The sequence below is a fragment of the Podarcis erhardii genome (assembly GCF_964252035.2).
Source record: "Podarcis erhardii genome assembly, chromosome: 12".
NCBI classification, from domain to species: domain Eukaryota; kingdom Metazoa; phylum Chordata; class Lepidosauria; order Squamata; family Lacertidae; genus Podarcis; species Podarcis erhardii.
Window position 1 is genome coordinate 1,607,326 of NC_138513.1, and position 18,774 is coordinate 1,626,099.

The following is an 18,774-nucleotide window of genomic DNA, read 5'->3' on the forward strand; positions in this document are numbered from 1 at the left end:
TGCAGTCGCATCACCACAAGTTTGCATATGGCGTTCCTCATTACTTCTGGAAATAGGAGTGCTTATGGCATAAGCCTCCCTTCTATCCAACTCGCCCATTAATCTTGCCGTTACCCCTTCCACAGTTAATTGTGCTGGTGGAACGGCAGATATCTTGGCTAGCTATACCATCAAAGTCCTCGTTAAGGGAACAAAGAATGATAAAAACATACTGAATATCAGGTATGTCCATGTCCCTTCGAATTAATTCACCGCGTATTGCCTCCAGACGTCTCAAGTGTGCTGCCAAATCACCACCAGGCTGCAACTTCGTCTGGTACAGCTGCTTGAAAAACGTCAATGCAGACGCTGACTCTTTTCTAACATGCACTGCTGCAAGACTGTCCCACATTTCTTTGGCAGTTTTCTTATTCCTTATATAGACTACTTGCTGGTCGCTGACTGCCAAATTAATTATCGCCCTGGCTTTTGCATCTCCTTTCGACCAAGCATTAGTTACAGGGTCAGGAGGGTCTTCAGTTACATAGGTCCATACTTCTCTAGAGGTCAAAAGCGCCTCCACCCGAAAAGACCATAAACTATAGTTCTCATCTGTTAGCTGTGGGAAGACCAGAGCCTTCTCAGCTTCAGGAACCCGGTCAACCATTCTGGAAATCTTCCAGACCCACAAAAACTACACTAACAGGAGAAGGAGTTTTCAAACCTTTCTCAGAGTCCAAAAATATGCAGTCATCCACTCAGCAGCTGGGCCCATAACCAAAGATGTTGGCTATTTGCAGTATGGTAGCGCTGCAGAGAGCTTGCTGGGGAGACCATGCATTAAAAAGAAAGGGACTCAAAAATAACTTAAACAAGGTTTTAATTACAAAAAACAAAACCTCCTTATACACTAAATACATCAACAACAAACCAGACCCAACCCCCAGGGTAATGGGAGAGCTAGGTGCTGCTCCTTATATACTACATGCAAATGCTGACACACCTTTAATCAGTGCAACTCAGCAGCACCTGCTATGTTTCACAGCTGTAAAGCTGGGTCTCGTTATCTTGCTCTGGCCCTTGCTCTGGCCCCTTAAAGACATACACATTAGGTGGAACAATGATGAACCTTTACATTTAAAGAAACCATTCAACAATCACGTGGGGCCCATTGTGTAAATAATGTATATATAGCAGACATTCCGGGGGAACTTCTATTCCTCCTCACCACCATAAGCTGAATAAAGAGCATGAAATCCACTCTTGACTCCGAGTACATTTCACGACCCGAAAGTGGGAATGTTAGTCGAGGAATCTGCAGCGACTGTGTGTGGCAGAGGAAGACTCTGGATCAGGCAATGTTCTTGCAACGACAAGTCCTTGCGAATAAATGTACGGAGTCCAGCATTTTGTGTGCAATAAAGGCACCAGAACCTTTCCCACCTATATGCATCGAACGGAAAAGCTGGTAAATCTGATTGTGTGGCTATTCCCTCCCCCCCACAGGTGGAATAAATGAAGACAACGGACACAGAGTTTTAGGTTAATGGGCGAAAATGGCCACAACTTTATTGATTACAGGAAAGAAGGGTATTGGCTTTAGGCATTGGCCCTAACCGACTATCCGGTCTGACCGGGAAGGGTTAAACACCAACAGGGGGAGCCACCCGAGATGCATATCCCTAGGCGCTCCCCGAGGGGTTACCGCTCGGGGGCGCGCTTTAGGCCCTAGCCTCCGTAGGTTTCGGACGAGGCGTCGCCCCTCGGAGTCCTTTAACGAACTACCCTTCAAGCATTGGGGGAGGTGATGGCGTTCCTCCCCCCAACCTCATCTGCATGATAATACCCCGGCCAATGCCTACCGCCACCGAGCTGCAAGCCGGCTCGCCGCCAGTACCCTCAGACCTGTAACCAATCCCTAACGCCTTGAAAAGTATCTGCCAACCAAATATCATTGCCAGCATCAGATAGATGCACGCCATCCCAGCGATAAAGCATTTCCTTGTCAAACCGTATGCATGGGTGCTGAATGACCCGACCGCCCCATGCGGCCACTCTACGAGCCACCGTGCGCTCCACAATCCTCCTAGCTTTGTTCACAGCCACGGGTTTCTCTGCATCCCGCCAACATCGCCTTTCCAGCAAAGATGACCAAATTATTGTAATGTTTTCATGGGATGCCCTCAACAATTCCAAGTCATTGATAATGTTCCATATCAGGTCCACCCCTTTCCTGTACGCCAAGTCGTTCTCGCCCAGCTGGATGACCATGGCACTGGGTGGGCCCTCGGCAGCGATTTTTCTGGATACGACTGGGAAAAACTCTTCCCAACGCATACCCCTCCTAGTGATCCATGACAATTTGACCCTGCTGGGTAGCCGTAGCTCCTTATCCCAGCCCCTTTGTTCGGCGCGCCGCTTTGCCCAATATACGATGCTGTGGCCGAGGATCCACAGTCGAACCACACCAGTACCTGAAAAGAGAGAATCAGAGAACCGGATCAGGAGGAGTGCCCGGGGAGAAAGCTGAGGGGAATTTAGAAGGGCTTACGGATATAACCCTGGTATGCGTTAGATTTCCAGCGACCCATGTCCATAATTCTTTCCGCCGGTAAGCCCATATGGGCGGCGGTGGTCGCTGCCCCAATGCGAAAGGAGTGTGCAGCGTACTCCTCTTGGGGAAGCCCGATGGCGGCAATTGCTTTGCGCAAGACCCTGGTGAACTGCTGCTTTGAGAGGGAGGAACCGTCGGAATGCAAGAAAAAGGGGCCCCGAGATTCTGGTCTTACACACAGGTATTTTCTAGCATCCTTTACAGGGCAAGGGCCCGCCTTTTGAGTCGCCTGAAGGCGAACCAAGGCTCCGTTGCCAAGCTGATCAGTCTTAGAACTACGGATTTTTAACATTACATGCGAACTACCCACAGTTACGTCCTCCAGCAATAGCCCCCTGGGGGCTGCGCGGTCCTCACAGACCACTTCGCCTATGTGTAGGGCGCCAAAAAATGCAAAAGAAAACGCTGCTGAAAATAATCTTGCTTCATATCTTGACCAACACAGGGCCCTCAGCTTCCTACGGATTTGGGTGAGTATATCTAAAGTTATTGGCCTTCTTCTGTCCCGGCCTTGAGGCCTGGCCCTGCGCCAGCCCTCAAGCATCTTACGCACCACGAAATGCGAACAGGGATCCGCCGAAAATAGAGTTTTAGAAAAGAAGGATATAGCCGCTGAATGAATATTGAGGGTTTTGGGGGCCCGGCCAAGATCTCTAAGATGGACCAAATACTCTATGACTTCCGACTTGGACGGTGGCCTGCCTGGCTTGGACCGTCCCTTTCTGATGCGGAAGGATGTGAAGTCTAGCCATGCCTTATTATACGATCTCAGGGTAGAGGGCGCTAGCGCAGACAATACTCCCTTTATTGCTTCTCGTTGCCAATATTCCAGAGGTGCTCCGGGAATGGTTGCGGCTGCTGCTGCGCATCCGGCGCCAATGAGCGAAAGCGTTCCATCTGGAAACGAGATAAAGCATCCGCGATGTTATTATCAATACCAGGGACAAACTTGGCTGAAGCGTGAAGGTTCAAGCGCAAGCAGGTAAGGACAAAGTACCGTAAAAGGGACGCTACTCTGGGTGAGCGTGACGATTGTTTATTCAAAACTGACACGACCGATAGATTGTCCGTCCAAAAACAAACCCTATGGTTTTTGAACTGGTCCTCCCATAAATGAATTGCAACAACGATGGGAAAGAATTCTAAGAATGTCAGGTCACGTAGTATCGGTTTGCCTTGCCAGGAGGGAGGCCAGTGCTGGGCGCACCACTGGCCCCTGAAGTAGACCCCAAAACCTAAGGACCCCGCCGCATCCGAATGTACTTGGAAATCAGACTGTAGCGCCAAACTATCCTGCCAAAGCGATATGCCGTTGAAACCATTCAGGAATTGCAACCAAACAAGGAGGTCCGCCTTTACTGGCTTGGAAAGGCGTACCCTATGATGGGGTGACCGTAAGCCCGTGGACAGCTTTGCTAGGCGGCCGCAAAAAGGACGACCGGGGGAAATTACACGGCAGGCAAAGTTGAGGTGCCCCAGGAGGGATTGAATTTGCCTCAAGGTGACCTTCTTTAGGGGCAGCATTTGGCCGATAAGCTCTCTTAAGGCAACCAATTTTTCCGCCGGTAAGCGCGAGGTTTGGGCTACGGTATCAAGTTCAATGCCCAGGTAGGTCATGGTAGTGACCAGACCCTCAGTCTTCTCGCTTGCCAGAGGGACCCCCAGCTCCCTAGCTAAGGACTCGAAGGCCAGGAGGATGGACCTGCACTCCCCTGCATCACTTGCCACCAAAATAAAATCATCGAGATAATGCCCCACCCCTAGAGAGCCAGTTCTAAACTTTAGGGCCCATTCCAAGAATGTGCTGAAAGTCTCAAATGCAGCACAAGCAATAGAACAACCCATGGGCATAGCTTTGTCAATGAAGTAAGCTCCCTGGAATTTGAAACCCAACCAGCGGTAGTCTTCCGGATGAACCGGAAGTAAGCGAAATGCTGACTCAATGTCGCATTTTGCCAAAAAGGCGCCCCTGCCAAAGCTCCGCACCAACCGCACAGCTTGATCGAAAGACGAATACTTCACCGTGCACATCTCTTGGGGAATGGCGTCATTAACCGAGGTTCCTTTGGGATAGGACAGGTTGTGTATCATTCTAAATTCGCCGGGGGCCTTCTTTGGGACAATACCAAGCGGGGAGATATGAAGCCCTTCGATAGGCGGAGTTGCGAATGGACCGGCCACCCTGCCGGCTGTAACCTCCTTCTGTATCTTTTTAAACGCGATGTCAGGCCTTTCCAAGACTGATTTCTGGTTAGGGGGGCAACTGTAATTGGGTGTGAAGGCAACCGGAATTCTAAAACCTTCAGAAAACCCTTCATCCAGTAGGTGGGCTGCACATCTATTTGGATAGAACTTTAGCAATGCTCTCAAGGGTTCCAATTTTATCGGAGAGCACGCGAGGCCTAGGGAGATGTTAGTAACGAGCCCCAGCTGGCCCTTGGGCGGGGGCTGCTGGTCCGACGGAGCCACCCCTGTTTCCCCGAGCGAGGTGACCCCTGCCTCCCCGAAAGGGCTGCTGCCTCCCTTTGAAGCAGTTGACTGCAGGGTGGCTGCCTAAGCACCTATCGCATTCATGCACGTACTTACAATTAACGCGCTGACAGGTACCCTTGTTGAAGTCCCAGCACTGCCTACGGCGTTGGGTCTCCACCTTACCAAATTTTGGCTGTTGGGCGGCTTTCTTCTCGATATTGGGCCCCACATGGTCAAACCAGCAATTGTTGTCCTTTTGGTCCCAGCGCGTTGAAGACATTAGCGAGGCATTCCTCCGAAAGTCTTCATCGTACGCCAAAGCAGCTTCATCTCCTGCCAACTCCCGTGCCCTCCTGACGTGTGCCAGGTAAGACACGAGATGCGCGCCCCTCTTGGGATAGCAACTTGACACCACAGCCATAAACACTTGATAGCCATTAAGCCAATTCTCAAACGTTCGCTCTACCCGGGGTACCCTGTACCTCCTTTTCCCATAGTACTTAATTTTCTCCCCTTTTCCCCTGACCTGAGCTGGGGGCAGCAAGGAGAACATATCTACATAATTGCCATTCAATATCTTGTTCCTCTTCCTCTTAGAGAGGTGGTTCCCCAGAATAAAGTCAGTGGCGGCGTTGGTTGAGACTTTAACGTCTGGAACCAGGGCCCCATCCTTCCAATCAAGCGTGCCATTAAATGTCTTCCTGTGTGAGTTGGCCCTCCGTTCGTGCACCCACTGGGGAGCTCCAATGTCCTCCCCCTGTCCCCAATATGATTCCATTGGAGCGTCACTATCCCCATCTGAGGAGGAGGTACCTGTTTCATCGTCGGAGTCCGAAGTATCCCTCTTCTTGCTTTTCTTGGCCCGGTGCTTCTTCTTCGCCTTCCGCTTTCCACTACGTGATGTGTCGAAACCGGGGGCCGGGTCGCTGGCTGAGGCCACCTGCTGAGGGGGCAGCTCATCCTCGGAAGATGACTCCTCCGAGGTGCCCGGTCGCCTAGGGTTGTCCTGAAATACACTGGGAACATCCACCACCTCTTGGCGGGGGGCTGATGTAGAGGCCACCGCCGGCCTGGCACTTTGAGCGCTCGCCCTAGGTTTTTTAGCTGGTGCCTTGCCTTTTAGTGGACCAGACTTAGATTTTTGAGTTCGGGCAGCTTGTAAGCGTGTCCGTGGCCTGCTGGGGGCCTGCTCAACCACGTCGGCTGCACTAGTGGAGGGACCATCCTGACCCTGCTGACTGGGGGGGGTGTCTGGTATGCAATCTTGTGACACCTCGACGATGTTCGGGGAGGGAGTGATAGGTGTCCTGCACTGTGCGTAGAATGCTTGCAGCGCGGATAAGAGCTGGGCCATGGCCTGAGGGTTACAAGGGCCTGTTGGTACCAGGGCGTTACTACGCTGAGATTGTTGGGGATTGCTGTTGCTCTCCATGTCCAAGCCGAAAGCAGCGACTTGGGGGGGGGGCAGTCAAGTTTTATACAAATCGGGAATTTATTTATTTATTTATTTATTTAATGTCTATTTCTTGTTTTCTACCTATCTTTTTACCAAAACAATTTTATTTATTTATTTATTTATTTATTTATTTATTTATTTATTTATTATATTTATCTGTCTTTACTTATTTAATAATTTATTTACTTATTTATATAATTCTTGTTTATAATAAACAACCGCAATGGCAAACAGGCAACCTGATCTGCCCACAATCACTGGCTGTTGCTGTAAATAAGGGATCTGAAATGCACTTCACAAAATGCTGCAATTATACTTCTTGCCGCTAGATGGCAGTGTTCGCCAGGAATTCGCTTAGACCCACCGCAGAAGACGGGAACCAAAGTAACTTAAAATAGAAATTTGTTGTTCACCAAAACGCTAAATAAACAGTAGCTGCCAAATGCAGATGTGATATATATTAGTATTGTCTTCTGGATTTTTACTGATTAGTAGTTAGGAGCGTAAGTATGAGGCTTTTATTATTTTTTATTTATTTGTCTATTTATTTATTTATTTATTTATTTTTATTAAGGTTAATGCTCAATCCCAGCGAACTGCACTGGCAGGGGCTCCCCTGCTGGTGGCTTAGAGGCGCGCTGATAGAAGACCTGAGTGTATCAGAGCCTAGAACCACGGGAAATCTATATAAACTCAAAACAAATCGAAGGCAGGAATATTTAAAATTTTAAATGCGGTTGCCAGCCCCTTTCCCTTAAACAAAATGGCTGCCCCAGCTTCACACGTGGCCTCCCAAAATGGCGACCGGCAGGGGAACAAGGAACCGAACTCAGTACTATGCAACAGCGTATAGCAGATCAGCCTCTGGAGACAATGCCCCTAATTAGCTGGGCCCATAACCAAAGATGTTGGCTATTTGCAGTATGGTAGCGCTGCAGAGAGCTTGCTGGGGAGACCATGCATTAAAAAGAAAGGGACTCAAAAATAACTTAAACAAGGTTTTAATTACAAAAAACAAAACCTCCTTATACACTAAATACATCAACAACAAACCAGACCCAACCCCCAGGGTAATGGGAGAGCTAGGTGCTGCTCCTTATATACTACATGCAAATGCTGACACACCTTTAATCAGTGCAACTCAGCAGCACCTGCTATGTTTCACAGCTGTAAAGCTGGGTCTCGTTATCTTGCTCTGGCCCTTGCTCTGGCCCCTTAAAGACATACACATTAGGTGGAACAATGATGAACCTTTACATTTAAAGAAACCATTCAACAATCACGTGGGGCCCATTGTGTAAATAATGTATATATAGCAGACATTCCGGGGGAACTTCTATTCCTCCTCACCACCATAAGCTGAATAAAGAGCATGAAATCCACTCTTGACTCCGAGTACATTTCACGACCCGAAAGTGGGAATGTTAGTCGAGGAATCTGCAGCGACTGTGTGTGGCAGAGGAAGACTCTGGATCAGGCAATGTTCTTGCAACGACAAGTCCTTGCGAATAAATGTACGGAGTCCAGCATTTTGTGTGCAATAAAGGCACCAGAACCTTTCCCACCTATATGCATCGAACGGAAAAGCTGGTAAATCTGATTGTGCTTGTCAGGGAGAGGTGGGTTAAGCCTGGGCTTTGGGTTTTAAAGAATTTTGCTTGTTCATTTATATTTTGCGGTTTTATGTATTGTGCGCCGCTTTGGACAATGCATGTGGGTAAGCAGCATTCGCTTAGCTGTGGTTCCTGCATTGCGGGGGCTGGACTAGATGATGCTGTGGGTCTCCTTCAACTCTACAATTCTGTTCTGTTCATAAATAAGTACACAGGTGATGAATGAAACTGGTGTGGACATTTATTTCAAAATAAAACAAGATTTCATTTTGCACCTTTGTCAAAGCTGTAACATTCTAAACTTACATGTTGGCTAAAAGCAACTATTAAAATAATTTGTTAAAAACAACCTGTTACACGATGGGCAGATTCCATCCACAGTGGAGGACCTGTGTGGCTTCATTGATTTCAGAGGGTGAACTGTGAACAATGCCTTCGTTCCCACCCTGTTACCAATGATGGGCCTTGAAGGTGCTTGACTGAGCCTGGATCATGCCCAATATCTCTGATGGTATCCCTATACGCTTGAAATATACACAATGTCGTGTTTCTCGAGTAATTTGATGTAGTGTTCCAGCTGCATCATCTCCACCTCCATCTTCTCTTTGCGAAGTCTCTTCGGAATCGAATCGAGGAAAACGGAAAGACTTTGGTATTCGTGGTTGATCTCCTCCCAGTTTTTCTTCAGGCCCTGTGCGAAGGAAGGGAAAAGCAAACTCTAAGCAAACTTATGAAGTATGTGGCAGCAAGATGCCAAAATGTGCTTTATGTGCCTTTGCAGCCAGCAGTGCAGAAAGAAATTTAAACATGGGTAAAATGAATGTATTTATTTCATAAAACATATGCACCGTTTGATTGTAAAAACAAGAACAGCCCTCAAAGCCGTTTTCAAAAGAGACAAAATAATAAAATTATCACTAAGAAAAATTAAGTACGATGATTTAAGATGTTGAAAGTTTTAAGTAACGATAGACTAAAAATAGATTAAGACTCGTATCAACTTTCTAAACATCTGAGTAGCTTGTCTAGACAAGAATGTATTTATCAGGCACCAAAAAGAGGACAGCGTAGGGGTCCGCCTGGTGTCAGGAGGCATAACTTGATAAACTTTTATCATGTTGCCTCTTCCTCACCTTTTCTCTCTTTTTTTTTAATTCTTTTTATTGGGTTTCATTCTTCACATACACACAAAAAAGTAAAACACAAACATTAAATGAAAAGGTAAAAGGGCACCATCACAAAAAGAAAAAGGGGGACAGGTCAGAAAAATAAAATAAACATTAGACCAATACAAATCACACACTATCTGACTTCCTACCCCCCTGATTTCGGATTTCTAATTTTGAAAATATCACTTTTACCGCTGATATTGGTTATTAGTTTATACATCGGAAGTTTTATAATAGACCTGCTATAGTTGGTAGGTTTCTAAAATTAGCTTCTATATATGCCATGAATTTAATCCAGTCGTTATTCAACTTTGTGTTCTTTTGGTTTCTGATTCTCTGTGTCATTTTTGCCAATTTGACAAAGTCATATAGTTTTGTTTGCCACTCCCTCACGGTTGGTATATACGTGCTTTTCCAATTTTGAGCAATTAACATTCTGGCCGCTGCTGTTGAATATTGGAATAGAGTTTTATCTTCTTTCCTGATTTCCTCCCCAATCATACCTAATAAGAAGGCCTCTGGTTTTTTAGGGAACGTGTATCTAAATATTTTTTTTAACTCATTATATATCATATCCCAAATTTTTTTTATTTCCCCACATGTCCACCACATGTGTATAAAATTGCCTTCTTTTATTTTGCATTTCCAGCAGGCCTTATTTCCAGTCTTGTACATCTTGTTTAGTTTCTCTGGTGTTATATACCATCTATATATCATCTTCTCCAAGTTTTCTCTGATTGCAACACTCGCCGTAAATTTTATTCCCTCATTCCACAGTTTTGACCATTTATTATATTCTATATTGTGCCCCAGGTCTATTGCCCACTTCACCATAACTTCCTTAATTTCTTCGTCTTTTGTATCCCAGTCTAATAGTATATTATACATTTTGGATAGTAACTTAGATTTACTTTCTATTATTTCTGTCTGAAATTTCGATTTCTTGTCATTCATTCCAATTTTTTTGTCTTCTGTCCATCTTGCGTTGATTTGATGATACTGTAGCCAGCTTGTCAACTTCCCCTTCAGCTCCTCATATGGTCTTAGTTTCCAGCTGTCTTCCGATCTTATCAATAAATCTTCATTTGTCAATTTTGGCTCCTCCATGTTTATTTTTTTAATTGTTAGGATGTTTATTGGGGACAGCCACCAAGGTGTTCTCCATTCCAACAGTTTTTTGTTTTTTTCCCAGGCTTCATATAATGGACCCCTGATAATGTGGTTTGAGAACCCCTTGTGAGCTTTCTCCTTATTTGACCATAGGTAGGCGTGCCAGCCAAACCTATTGTCCGCCCCCTCCAAATCCAATAAGTCAGAATCTTCCAAGGTTATCCAATCCTTAACCCAACATAGGCAGGCGGCCTCATAATATAATTTTAAGTTAGGGACTGCGAGCCCTCCTCTCTCCTTTCGATCCGTAAGTAATTTAAATCTGATCCTTGGCCTCCTTCCCTGCCATATGAATCTTGAAAGGGTTTTCTGCCAGTCTCTGAATAATTTAGGCCCCCTAATTACAGGAATGTTTTGGAATAAAAACAGCATTTTTGGAAGGACATTCATCTTTATTGCCTCCATCCTACCCATCCATGAGAGATTGACTCTGTTCCAGACATCCATATCTTTTTTGATTTCTTTCCATGTTGTCGAATAGTTGTCCTCAATTAGATTTATATTTTTTGATGTAAGCCATATTCCTAAATATTTTATTTTTTTTGCTACCGATATTCCATATTTTCTCTCTAATTTTTCTTTTTCTACCTTTCCTAAGTTCTTTATTAACATCTTTGTCTTTAGTTTATTCAATTTAAAGCCTGATGATTTACCGTATTCTTCTAAGGTCTCCAGCGCTTTGCCAATGCTTCGTTGCGGCTCTTCCAGGGATAACATCAGATCGTCCGCATAGGCTTTTAACTTGTATTCCTTCAATCCTATTTTAATTCCTTGTATTTCTGGTATCGATCTTAATTTGTTCGCCAGAACTTCTAACACCATAATGAATAAGAGTGGGGAGAGAGGGCACCCCTGCCTTGTTCCCTTCTCTATTTTAAATGTATTTGTAAGATTGTTATTTATTACCAGTTTTGCCAATTGGGTTGAATATATTGCCTGTATTCCTTTTAGGATTTCTCCCTCTATCCCTGCCTTTTCCATAGATTTTATTAAAAACGCCCAAGAGACATTATCGAACGCCTTTTCGGCGTCTATGAAAATCAGTGCCGCTGGTATCTCGTTATTGATCTCCAAATGTTCAATTATGTTTATAACGTGTCTTACATTGTCTTTCAAAAACCTGTTCGGGAGGAAACCCGCCTGATCTTTATGAATTAAATTTGTTAAACACTTTTTCAGTCTGTTTGCCATGATGTCTGCGTATATTTTATAGTCGTTATTTAATAAAGATATTGGCCTGTAATTTTTGATGTTCAATTTATCTGTGTCCGGTTTTGGAATTAACGTTATAAATGCCTCCCTCCAAGACTCAGGTATTTTTCCTCCTTTCAGGATATTATTCATTGTCTTACAAAGCGCTGGTGTCAATTGATTTTCCAAAACTTTATAATATTTTGCCGATAAGCCATCCGGTCCCGGTGCTTTCCCTAAATTCATTTTTTTAATCGTCTCCTGGATCTCTTCTATTCTTGTGGGTCTGTTTAGTTGAGACCTTTCTTCTTCTGTTACAGTCTTTCCTTCACAATTTTTGAGGTACTTTTCTATCTGGATTAAGTCTTCTTCTCCTTTTTTATATAGCTTCTCATAAAATTTGAAAAAAATTTCCTGTATCTTTTTTGGGTCTTCTATCAATTCTTCCCCTACTTTTATTTTGTTTATCACGTTTTGTTTTTGTCTTTTCCTCAATTGCCAAGCTAATAATTTCCCAGTTTTGTTTGCCGATTCAAAATATCTCTGCCTCATTAACTTGACTTTCCATTCAATTTCTTGGTTCATTAGCATCAAATATTGTGTTTGTAATATTTTTATTGTTTGTATACTTTGTTCATCTTTCGGGTTGTCTGTTAATTTTTTCTCAGACTCCCTAAGCTGTTTGAGAATTTCTTCCTTCTTTTGCTGTCTTATTTTCTTCTTATAACTATTTTGTTGAATGAAGAAACCTCTTAGAACCGCCTTACTGGCATCCCATACTACTTCTGAATTTATTCCTACGTTAAGATTCAAATCAAAATATTCTTTTAAGGTGGCTTTGGCTTTTCCAATAACTTCATCATTGTCTAATAGATATTCGTTTAACCTCCACCTGAAACCTCCCTGCATTACACCTTTTATTTCCAATGTTATTGAATTATGATCGGAGAGGGTTCTCGGTTGAATTTCACATTTAGTAGCTCTTAATGTAAGTTCCCTCGAGGTCCATATTTGATCTATTCTACCCCAACTTTTATGTACCTCTGAAAAGAACGTAAACTGCTTTTCTGTTGGGTGCTTATGTCTCCAAATGTCTATAAGATCCATATTCTCTTCCAAGTCTTGGAATGATTTTGGTAGCTTTCCTTGGTTTCGTTTTTTCTTTTCTGTTTGTCTATCAATCTCTGGTGTTGACACTGCATTGAAGTCTCCCAATAATATCATCCTGTTATTTTCTAATTTTATTAAGACTTGTTCCAGTTTCTTAAAAAACTCTGGTCTGTTTGAGTTTGGGGCATATATATTTACAATATTGATTTTTTCCCCCTGGAAGCTAATTTGTACTCCCAATATCCTTCCTTCTTCATCTTTGTAGATCAGTTTAGGTTCCCATCTTTCATTAACATATGTTACTACTCCTTTTTTTTTCTCTACCGTAGAGCTTATAAATTCTATTCCTAGGTTCTTGTTTGACAAGATGTGTTTGTGCTTTTTGGCTACATGAGTCTCTTGCATACAGATTACATCCAATCTTTTCTTTTTCAAAACATTTGCAATTTTATTCCTTTTAGTTTTATCATTCAAACCGTTTACATTCCATGTTAAAATTTTAAGATTCATTATTACTTTTGTCTAGTACTAAAGTCAGTAATTTACCAATTTGGGTTTTGCCGAATTAAATTCGAGTGGTTTCCCTTTCTGTTTCTTCCTCTTCCTCACCCCCTTCTTCATCCCCTGTCTCATCCCCCTCACCTTTTCTCTTAACTAAAAAGCCCCAAACGCTGCAACCATTCCTCACAGGGGAGCCTCTCCAGCCCCATGATAATTTTGGTGTTCTTTTTCTGAGCCAACTTATTTCCTCCCCCGTCCTGTCTGATCTGCGTCACCCCTGTGTACCTCCATGATTTTCTCCTTCTCTGCCTTGGAGAGTCTTGTCAGGCCTTTCTGCATGAGGGCTTGCTGGAGGTAAGCATCACTCTCCTCCTGAGCCTTCTTGGCGTCCATTATCCGCTTCTTAATGTATTTTGGTGTCACACCAAAATCCTGCAAGGAAAGCACACTTGGATGTCCCAAACGATGCATTGCAGAAAACGCCTGAACACCCCCTAATCTCCTCCTCCACCCCCACAAAGCATGGCAAGAAATTGACCGAGAAAATGTTCATTGTAGGAATAAACAAAGCGGCCAATACTTTAGTTTGGGTACTATGGATATATATATGTATGTGTGTATTAATCAATTATTTGCCCAGTTAATCAGATCATGAGCAAAATGCGAATAAAAGAAAACCATTTAATAATAATAATAACAAAAAAGTATTACTTATACTCCGCCCATCTGGCTGGGTCTCCCCAGCGACTCTGGGCAGCTTCCAACAGGATATTAAAAACACAATAAAACATCAAATATTAAAAAATTCCCGAAACAGGGCTGCCTTCAGATATTTTCTAAAAGTCAGATAGTTGTTTATTTCCTTGACATCTGGTGGGAGGATGTTCCACAGGGAGGGCGCCACTACTGAGAAGGCCCTCTTGGATTAGCATCTTTGCTGAGTCTATGTAAGGCCTCTAGAATCTTAGCAACACACTTTAAATACTATTTTAGCCAAAGCATCCGAGATTTTTAAATGTGCCTAGAGAAGGGCACCTCCAAGGAGGGCTGAGAGAGACCCCAAATCTGAAAATCCTGGAGAGCTTTTGCTGCAAGCCAGTGTAGGCAACACTGGGCCAAATGGCCCAAGACTCAGATCCATAAAAAGCAGCTTCCTGCGCTCCTCTGAACCATACCTTTTTGTGGAGGTATCTTTGAATGAGCCCTGAATCATCCAGGAGGAACTTGTCTCCCTTCCGCACGTCAACACACGCCCGGAGGGGCTTCTTGGCCACGGCCATGATGGCCTCGGCAACGTTTGAGGAGATGTAATCCTTCTTGCTTCGGATGCCCATGATGGGGTGGTCATTCCTCTCGGGCACATTTAGCCCTGGTGGCTTCTTCATGCCTTGGTTCCTTCTTCCTGCATCGTTTTGGAAAAGCCACATGTTTGCAACTGTTTTATCAGCAAAGAACTGCCTTGGGGACCCTCTGGCACGCAGGCCCTCTCCCCTCCTGCGGTTTCTGGCAGCTGGGATTCAGAAGCATCGCTGCCTCCAACTGTGGAGGGCAGAGCAGAGCCACCCTGGCTTGGGGCTACCCATCGATATCTCCTCCATGAATGGTTCCCCCAAAGAATTGTTGGTGCTGAGAGTTGTTCCCTTCCCAGGGTTACAGTTTGGCTGACAGGAGCGAGCCAGCAGTAAATCACACTGAGCAAGTTGGAGTTAACTCCTTAGAATCAAAAGCAGGATGTGTCAGGCCCTCTTCATGCCTCACCTGGTTCTTGGAGACCACCAAGGAGGTGAGCTGATCACAGCAGGAGGGAGAGACACCCATGACTCTTCACCATCCAGACCCATCTCTGCCTCTTGGTCTCCCTCCTCTCCTGCTTCAGCTTCTGCCTCTGAATTTGGACTCCTCTCTGCCACAGACTCTCCCCGCTCACTAAGCCCTGTTGCCTCTCCAGCTTCTGATACCTCCTCTTCCCACCTTCTCCCTCCTCTCCTGCTTCAGCTTCTGCCTCTGAATTTGGACTCCTCTCTGCCACAGACTCTCCCCGCTCACTAAGCCCTGTTGCCTCTCCAGCTTCTGATACCTCCTCTTCCCACCTTCTCCCTCATCTCCTTCTTCCCACTCATCATTGTCCCACCACCCCTCCCTGGGCTCTGAGCCTTCTTTCCTTGGTGGTTCCTTATCTGGTTCCTCCCACCATTCCTCTGCTCCCAACGTAGGTGCCGAGTGTGTGGGCTTGTGGGTGCTCCAGGCCTCACAACATTCCCCATGAAGGGGCAGGGCACCCACAATTTTTTTTGTCCCACCAGGGAAAAGGCAAGGTATACAGAAATAAACAACAACAGCACAGTTGCACACTGGGTTCACTTGCAGCCCCAGAAGAAAGCAGAACTTTTCTAGGTAGACCTGGTCTGGTCCAGTGTCCAGCTGTTCTCTCAGACCAGATGCAGAATCCTAGAATCATACAGTTGAAAAGTTGGAAGGGACACAAAGGGTCAACTAGTGCAACTCCCCGCAATGTACAGAGCAGGCAAAGTGGTGGTTGTGGACGGTGGTCCTCTCTCAAATGCTTTCCAAGAGGATTGGGAGAGACCCATAGCACAGAAGATTTAAATGGCTCCGGAGATTCGTGCTTCCAACAAACCTCACCCCGACCCCACGGTTCTTCTAAAACGTACGCTTTAAGAGCTTGGGCTCGTTGGCATGCTTCCGAAGAAACTCTCTTGGTGTGGGGATGTAGAGCTTGGGGATCCCCATGGTTTTGGAGGGCGCCGTCTTCCTCTCTTGGATTTCGCGTATCACAGTTGGCTTGAAGGTCGACATAAACCTTTTGTTCAAGAGGTAGCGGAAAGAAGCACACCATTTATATTTCAAGAGTCATTGGCCGGCCGTCAGGCAATGTGGGGCAGCTGCCTCAGGTGGCAGGTGCTGGGGGGTGGGGTGGGGTGGTAGTGGGAGCCATTTGGGGCTGAAGTGACTTTAAATAAATAACTAAAGGTAAATAAATAAAGCAAAGAGCTCCCACTACAGTCAACATGACTAGCTTGCCCCATTGATCTCACTAATGCCCACGTTTGACTGACTACGGCTGGATCCAACCCACCAAATTAATTTCCTTTAAAATGATTTGGAGTGCGATGAGAGCCCCTCTGTACTATTTCCCAAGGGGTGTTTGTTTGGTTATTTTTAAAAATTAATGTTTGCTAGTTTGCCCCCATACCTGACCGTCTTGACAGGTTTTTTCTCCTCTTTGGGAATCAGGTTGTAGATAATCTCCTCGGCATAGAAGGCAGTCATCTTCAGGCTTCAGGCAAAAGTCCTGGAGAGAGCTGCATTGAAATTGCACAATGCAGAGGTTTTCAACCTTTTTGAGTCCATGGCTCCCTGGACCAACTACCTTTCTTTCTGCAGCTCCCCTGTGGGGCTCAGGAGCCCAGTTATGCCACCCCTTATCTGCAGAGCCGGCAACCCCTCACCCATTTTCAAACACCCTCCCTTGTGGAGTGATTCCTCAGCCTCCTCTCCCCTCTTCTTGGGAGTCCTCTGGGCAGCCGCTGCTGCCGCCCCTGGCCTCTGAGCTGCCCCTGTGCCCCATAGAGAGGTGCCTCCTCACCCTGCCCCACAGGGGCCTGGGACTTGTCTGTCCATTCCCAACAGCAAGGGCTGGTTGGCTGGGCTCCCTCGCCCACTTGCTTGCTTACTCTGAGGCCGCCTCAACTCCTGGCAATCAGCCCCCCTGGCCAGCCCCAGAGGCCCCATTCAACTGGGGAGCTTGTAGACAGGGCTGCTGCAAACAACAGCCACACAAGCCTTTGGGAGGCAGAGACACAAGAGGGCATCAGAGGAGGGAGGGAAGGAAAGAGGGACAGAGGCCAGTGTTGCCAGTGGCACCCCTGACCATCATTCAAGGCACCCCAGGGTACCATGGCACACTGGTTGAAAACCCCTGGCACAAGGCATTAGTCGAGGCACAAAGTGGGTAAGGACCAGTTTAGGAGGAGCCTAGCACTGCCTGCTAAAGTGAAAAACGACTCTGGATGAGGTACAAGGAGGTCTCTCCTTGTACAGCAAAACTAAATTGGGTTGAGTAAGTGTTTCCACTTATGGTTGGATGAAGAGATGGTGAGGCGTTAGGGTGGCAGAAGACAGTTGGCCAGAGGATGAAACATCCAAGATGAGGTACCGTATTTTTCTGTGGATAAGATGTCCCCTATTGTTTGGGACTCAAAATTAAGAAAATGCACTATCCGTGTATAAGACGACCCCTTATTTTAAACTTCAAAAATTTAGGAAAAAATATAGTCTTATACATGGAAAAATACGGTATATTCTTTTTCCTATATGGGGAGTTTGTCCTAATGGAAAGCTCTTGCAGACTCCTTGAACTCTGTCCTGCAATGCAGCACTGAATAATTTCTGATCAACCGGGAATATTAGTGTGAAGGCACCATATTTGAACCCCTAAGGGGGAATTTTTGCAGGGGAGGAACCAAACCCCCAGGAGAGAGGACTACTGAATCTTACAAATATGCTCTCTCGGCAGCCAGACTTTTAGATGACAACAACAACAGTGGTTTGAGATTCATTTTCAGGAAGTGATTGTTAGCGCTTGAGAGCAAGAAAACTGAGGGGCACAAATCTATGGTGTAACTCAATTTGGAGTACTGCGTGCAGTTCTGGATATTTTCAAATTCTACAATATCCAAAAAGGATATTGTAGAATTTGAAAAGGTTCGGAAAAGGGCATCCAAAATGACTGAGCGAGTGGAGCGACTCCTCTGAGAGTTGCAGCATTTTGAGTCTAGAGGAAAGGCGAGTTCGAGGCGACATACTAGAAGTTTATAAAATTATGCTTCTCTCAAAACACCAGAACTTGTGGACATGCAGTGAAGCTGAATGTTGGAAGATTCAGGTCAGATAAAAGACGGGACTTATTCATGCAGCACAGAGTTTAACTGTGGAACTCCTGGCCACAGGAAGCAGCCATGGCCACCAACCTGGATGGCTTTAAAAGAGGGTTAGACAAATTCCTGGAGGAAGAGGAGGAGGAAAGGGCTCTGGGTGGCTCTGGGTGCAAATCCTGCTTGTCAGTTTCCTTTTGGGGCGTCTAGTTGGGCCCTGGGCAAAGAGGATGCTGGATTAGATGGGTCATTGGCCTGATCCAGCAGGGTCTCCTTAGGTTCTTTTGAGTAGATGATGAACCTGGGACTGTTGTTCTGCCCCCCCTTACACTGATGCTCCCCACAACCTCTCTTCGTAGGGGTCCTCCCTCTCCACTAACCATTTCCTTATTCTCCATATCATTTTTGTTAAATCTTCCAAAACATTTACCACCATATACTTTTTTTAAAACACTAACCGTTTCTGAGCAGATTTGAACAAGTTGGACACCCCCACCCCCCCACAGCTCAGGTCGCAGGTGGCAGTTGGGATTCTGAAGGGAGGGAGGAGGGCCCCCCAGGTGTGCGCAGAGGCTCCGCCCACTGGTCGCATGCATCTCCCAGG

General features: G+C 45.5%; 1 protein-coding gene across 1 annotated transcript; it reads right to left on the reverse strand.

Moving 5' to 3' along the window:
• Positions 1-8,353: 8,353 nt before the first annotated feature.
• Positions 8,354-18,769, reverse strand: LOC309326037 (enkurin-like). The gene is made up of 6 exons (XM_081834557.1): positions 18,629-18,769; positions 16,490-16,598; positions 15,948-16,096; positions 14,451-14,677; positions 13,561-13,707; positions 8,354-8,825 (listed from the first exon to the last, which is right to left on the reverse strand). The coding sequence occupies exons 2-6, from the start codon at positions 16,564-16,566 to the stop codon at positions 8,652-8,654; spliced, it is 774 nt and encodes a 257-aa protein (XP_081690683.1). The 5' UTR covers positions 16,567-16,598; positions 18,629-18,769; the 3' UTR covers positions 8,354-8,651.
• Between the last annotated feature and the right edge of the window lie 5 nt (positions 18,770-18,774).

Coding starts and splice junctions, on each gene's coding strand:
- LOC309326037 (XM_081834557.1), bottom strand. CDS start 16,566: ATGACTGCCTTCTATGCCGAGGAGATTATCTACAACCTGATTCCCAAA. Junction 13,708..14,450: donor AAAGATACCTCCACAAAAAG/GTATGGTTCAGA, acceptor CTTTCCTTGCAG/GATTTTGGTGTGACACCAAA. Junction 8,826..13,560: donor AGAAGGAGAAAATCATGGAG/GTACACAGGGGT, acceptor TCCTTCGCACAG/GGCCTGAAGAAAAACTGGGA.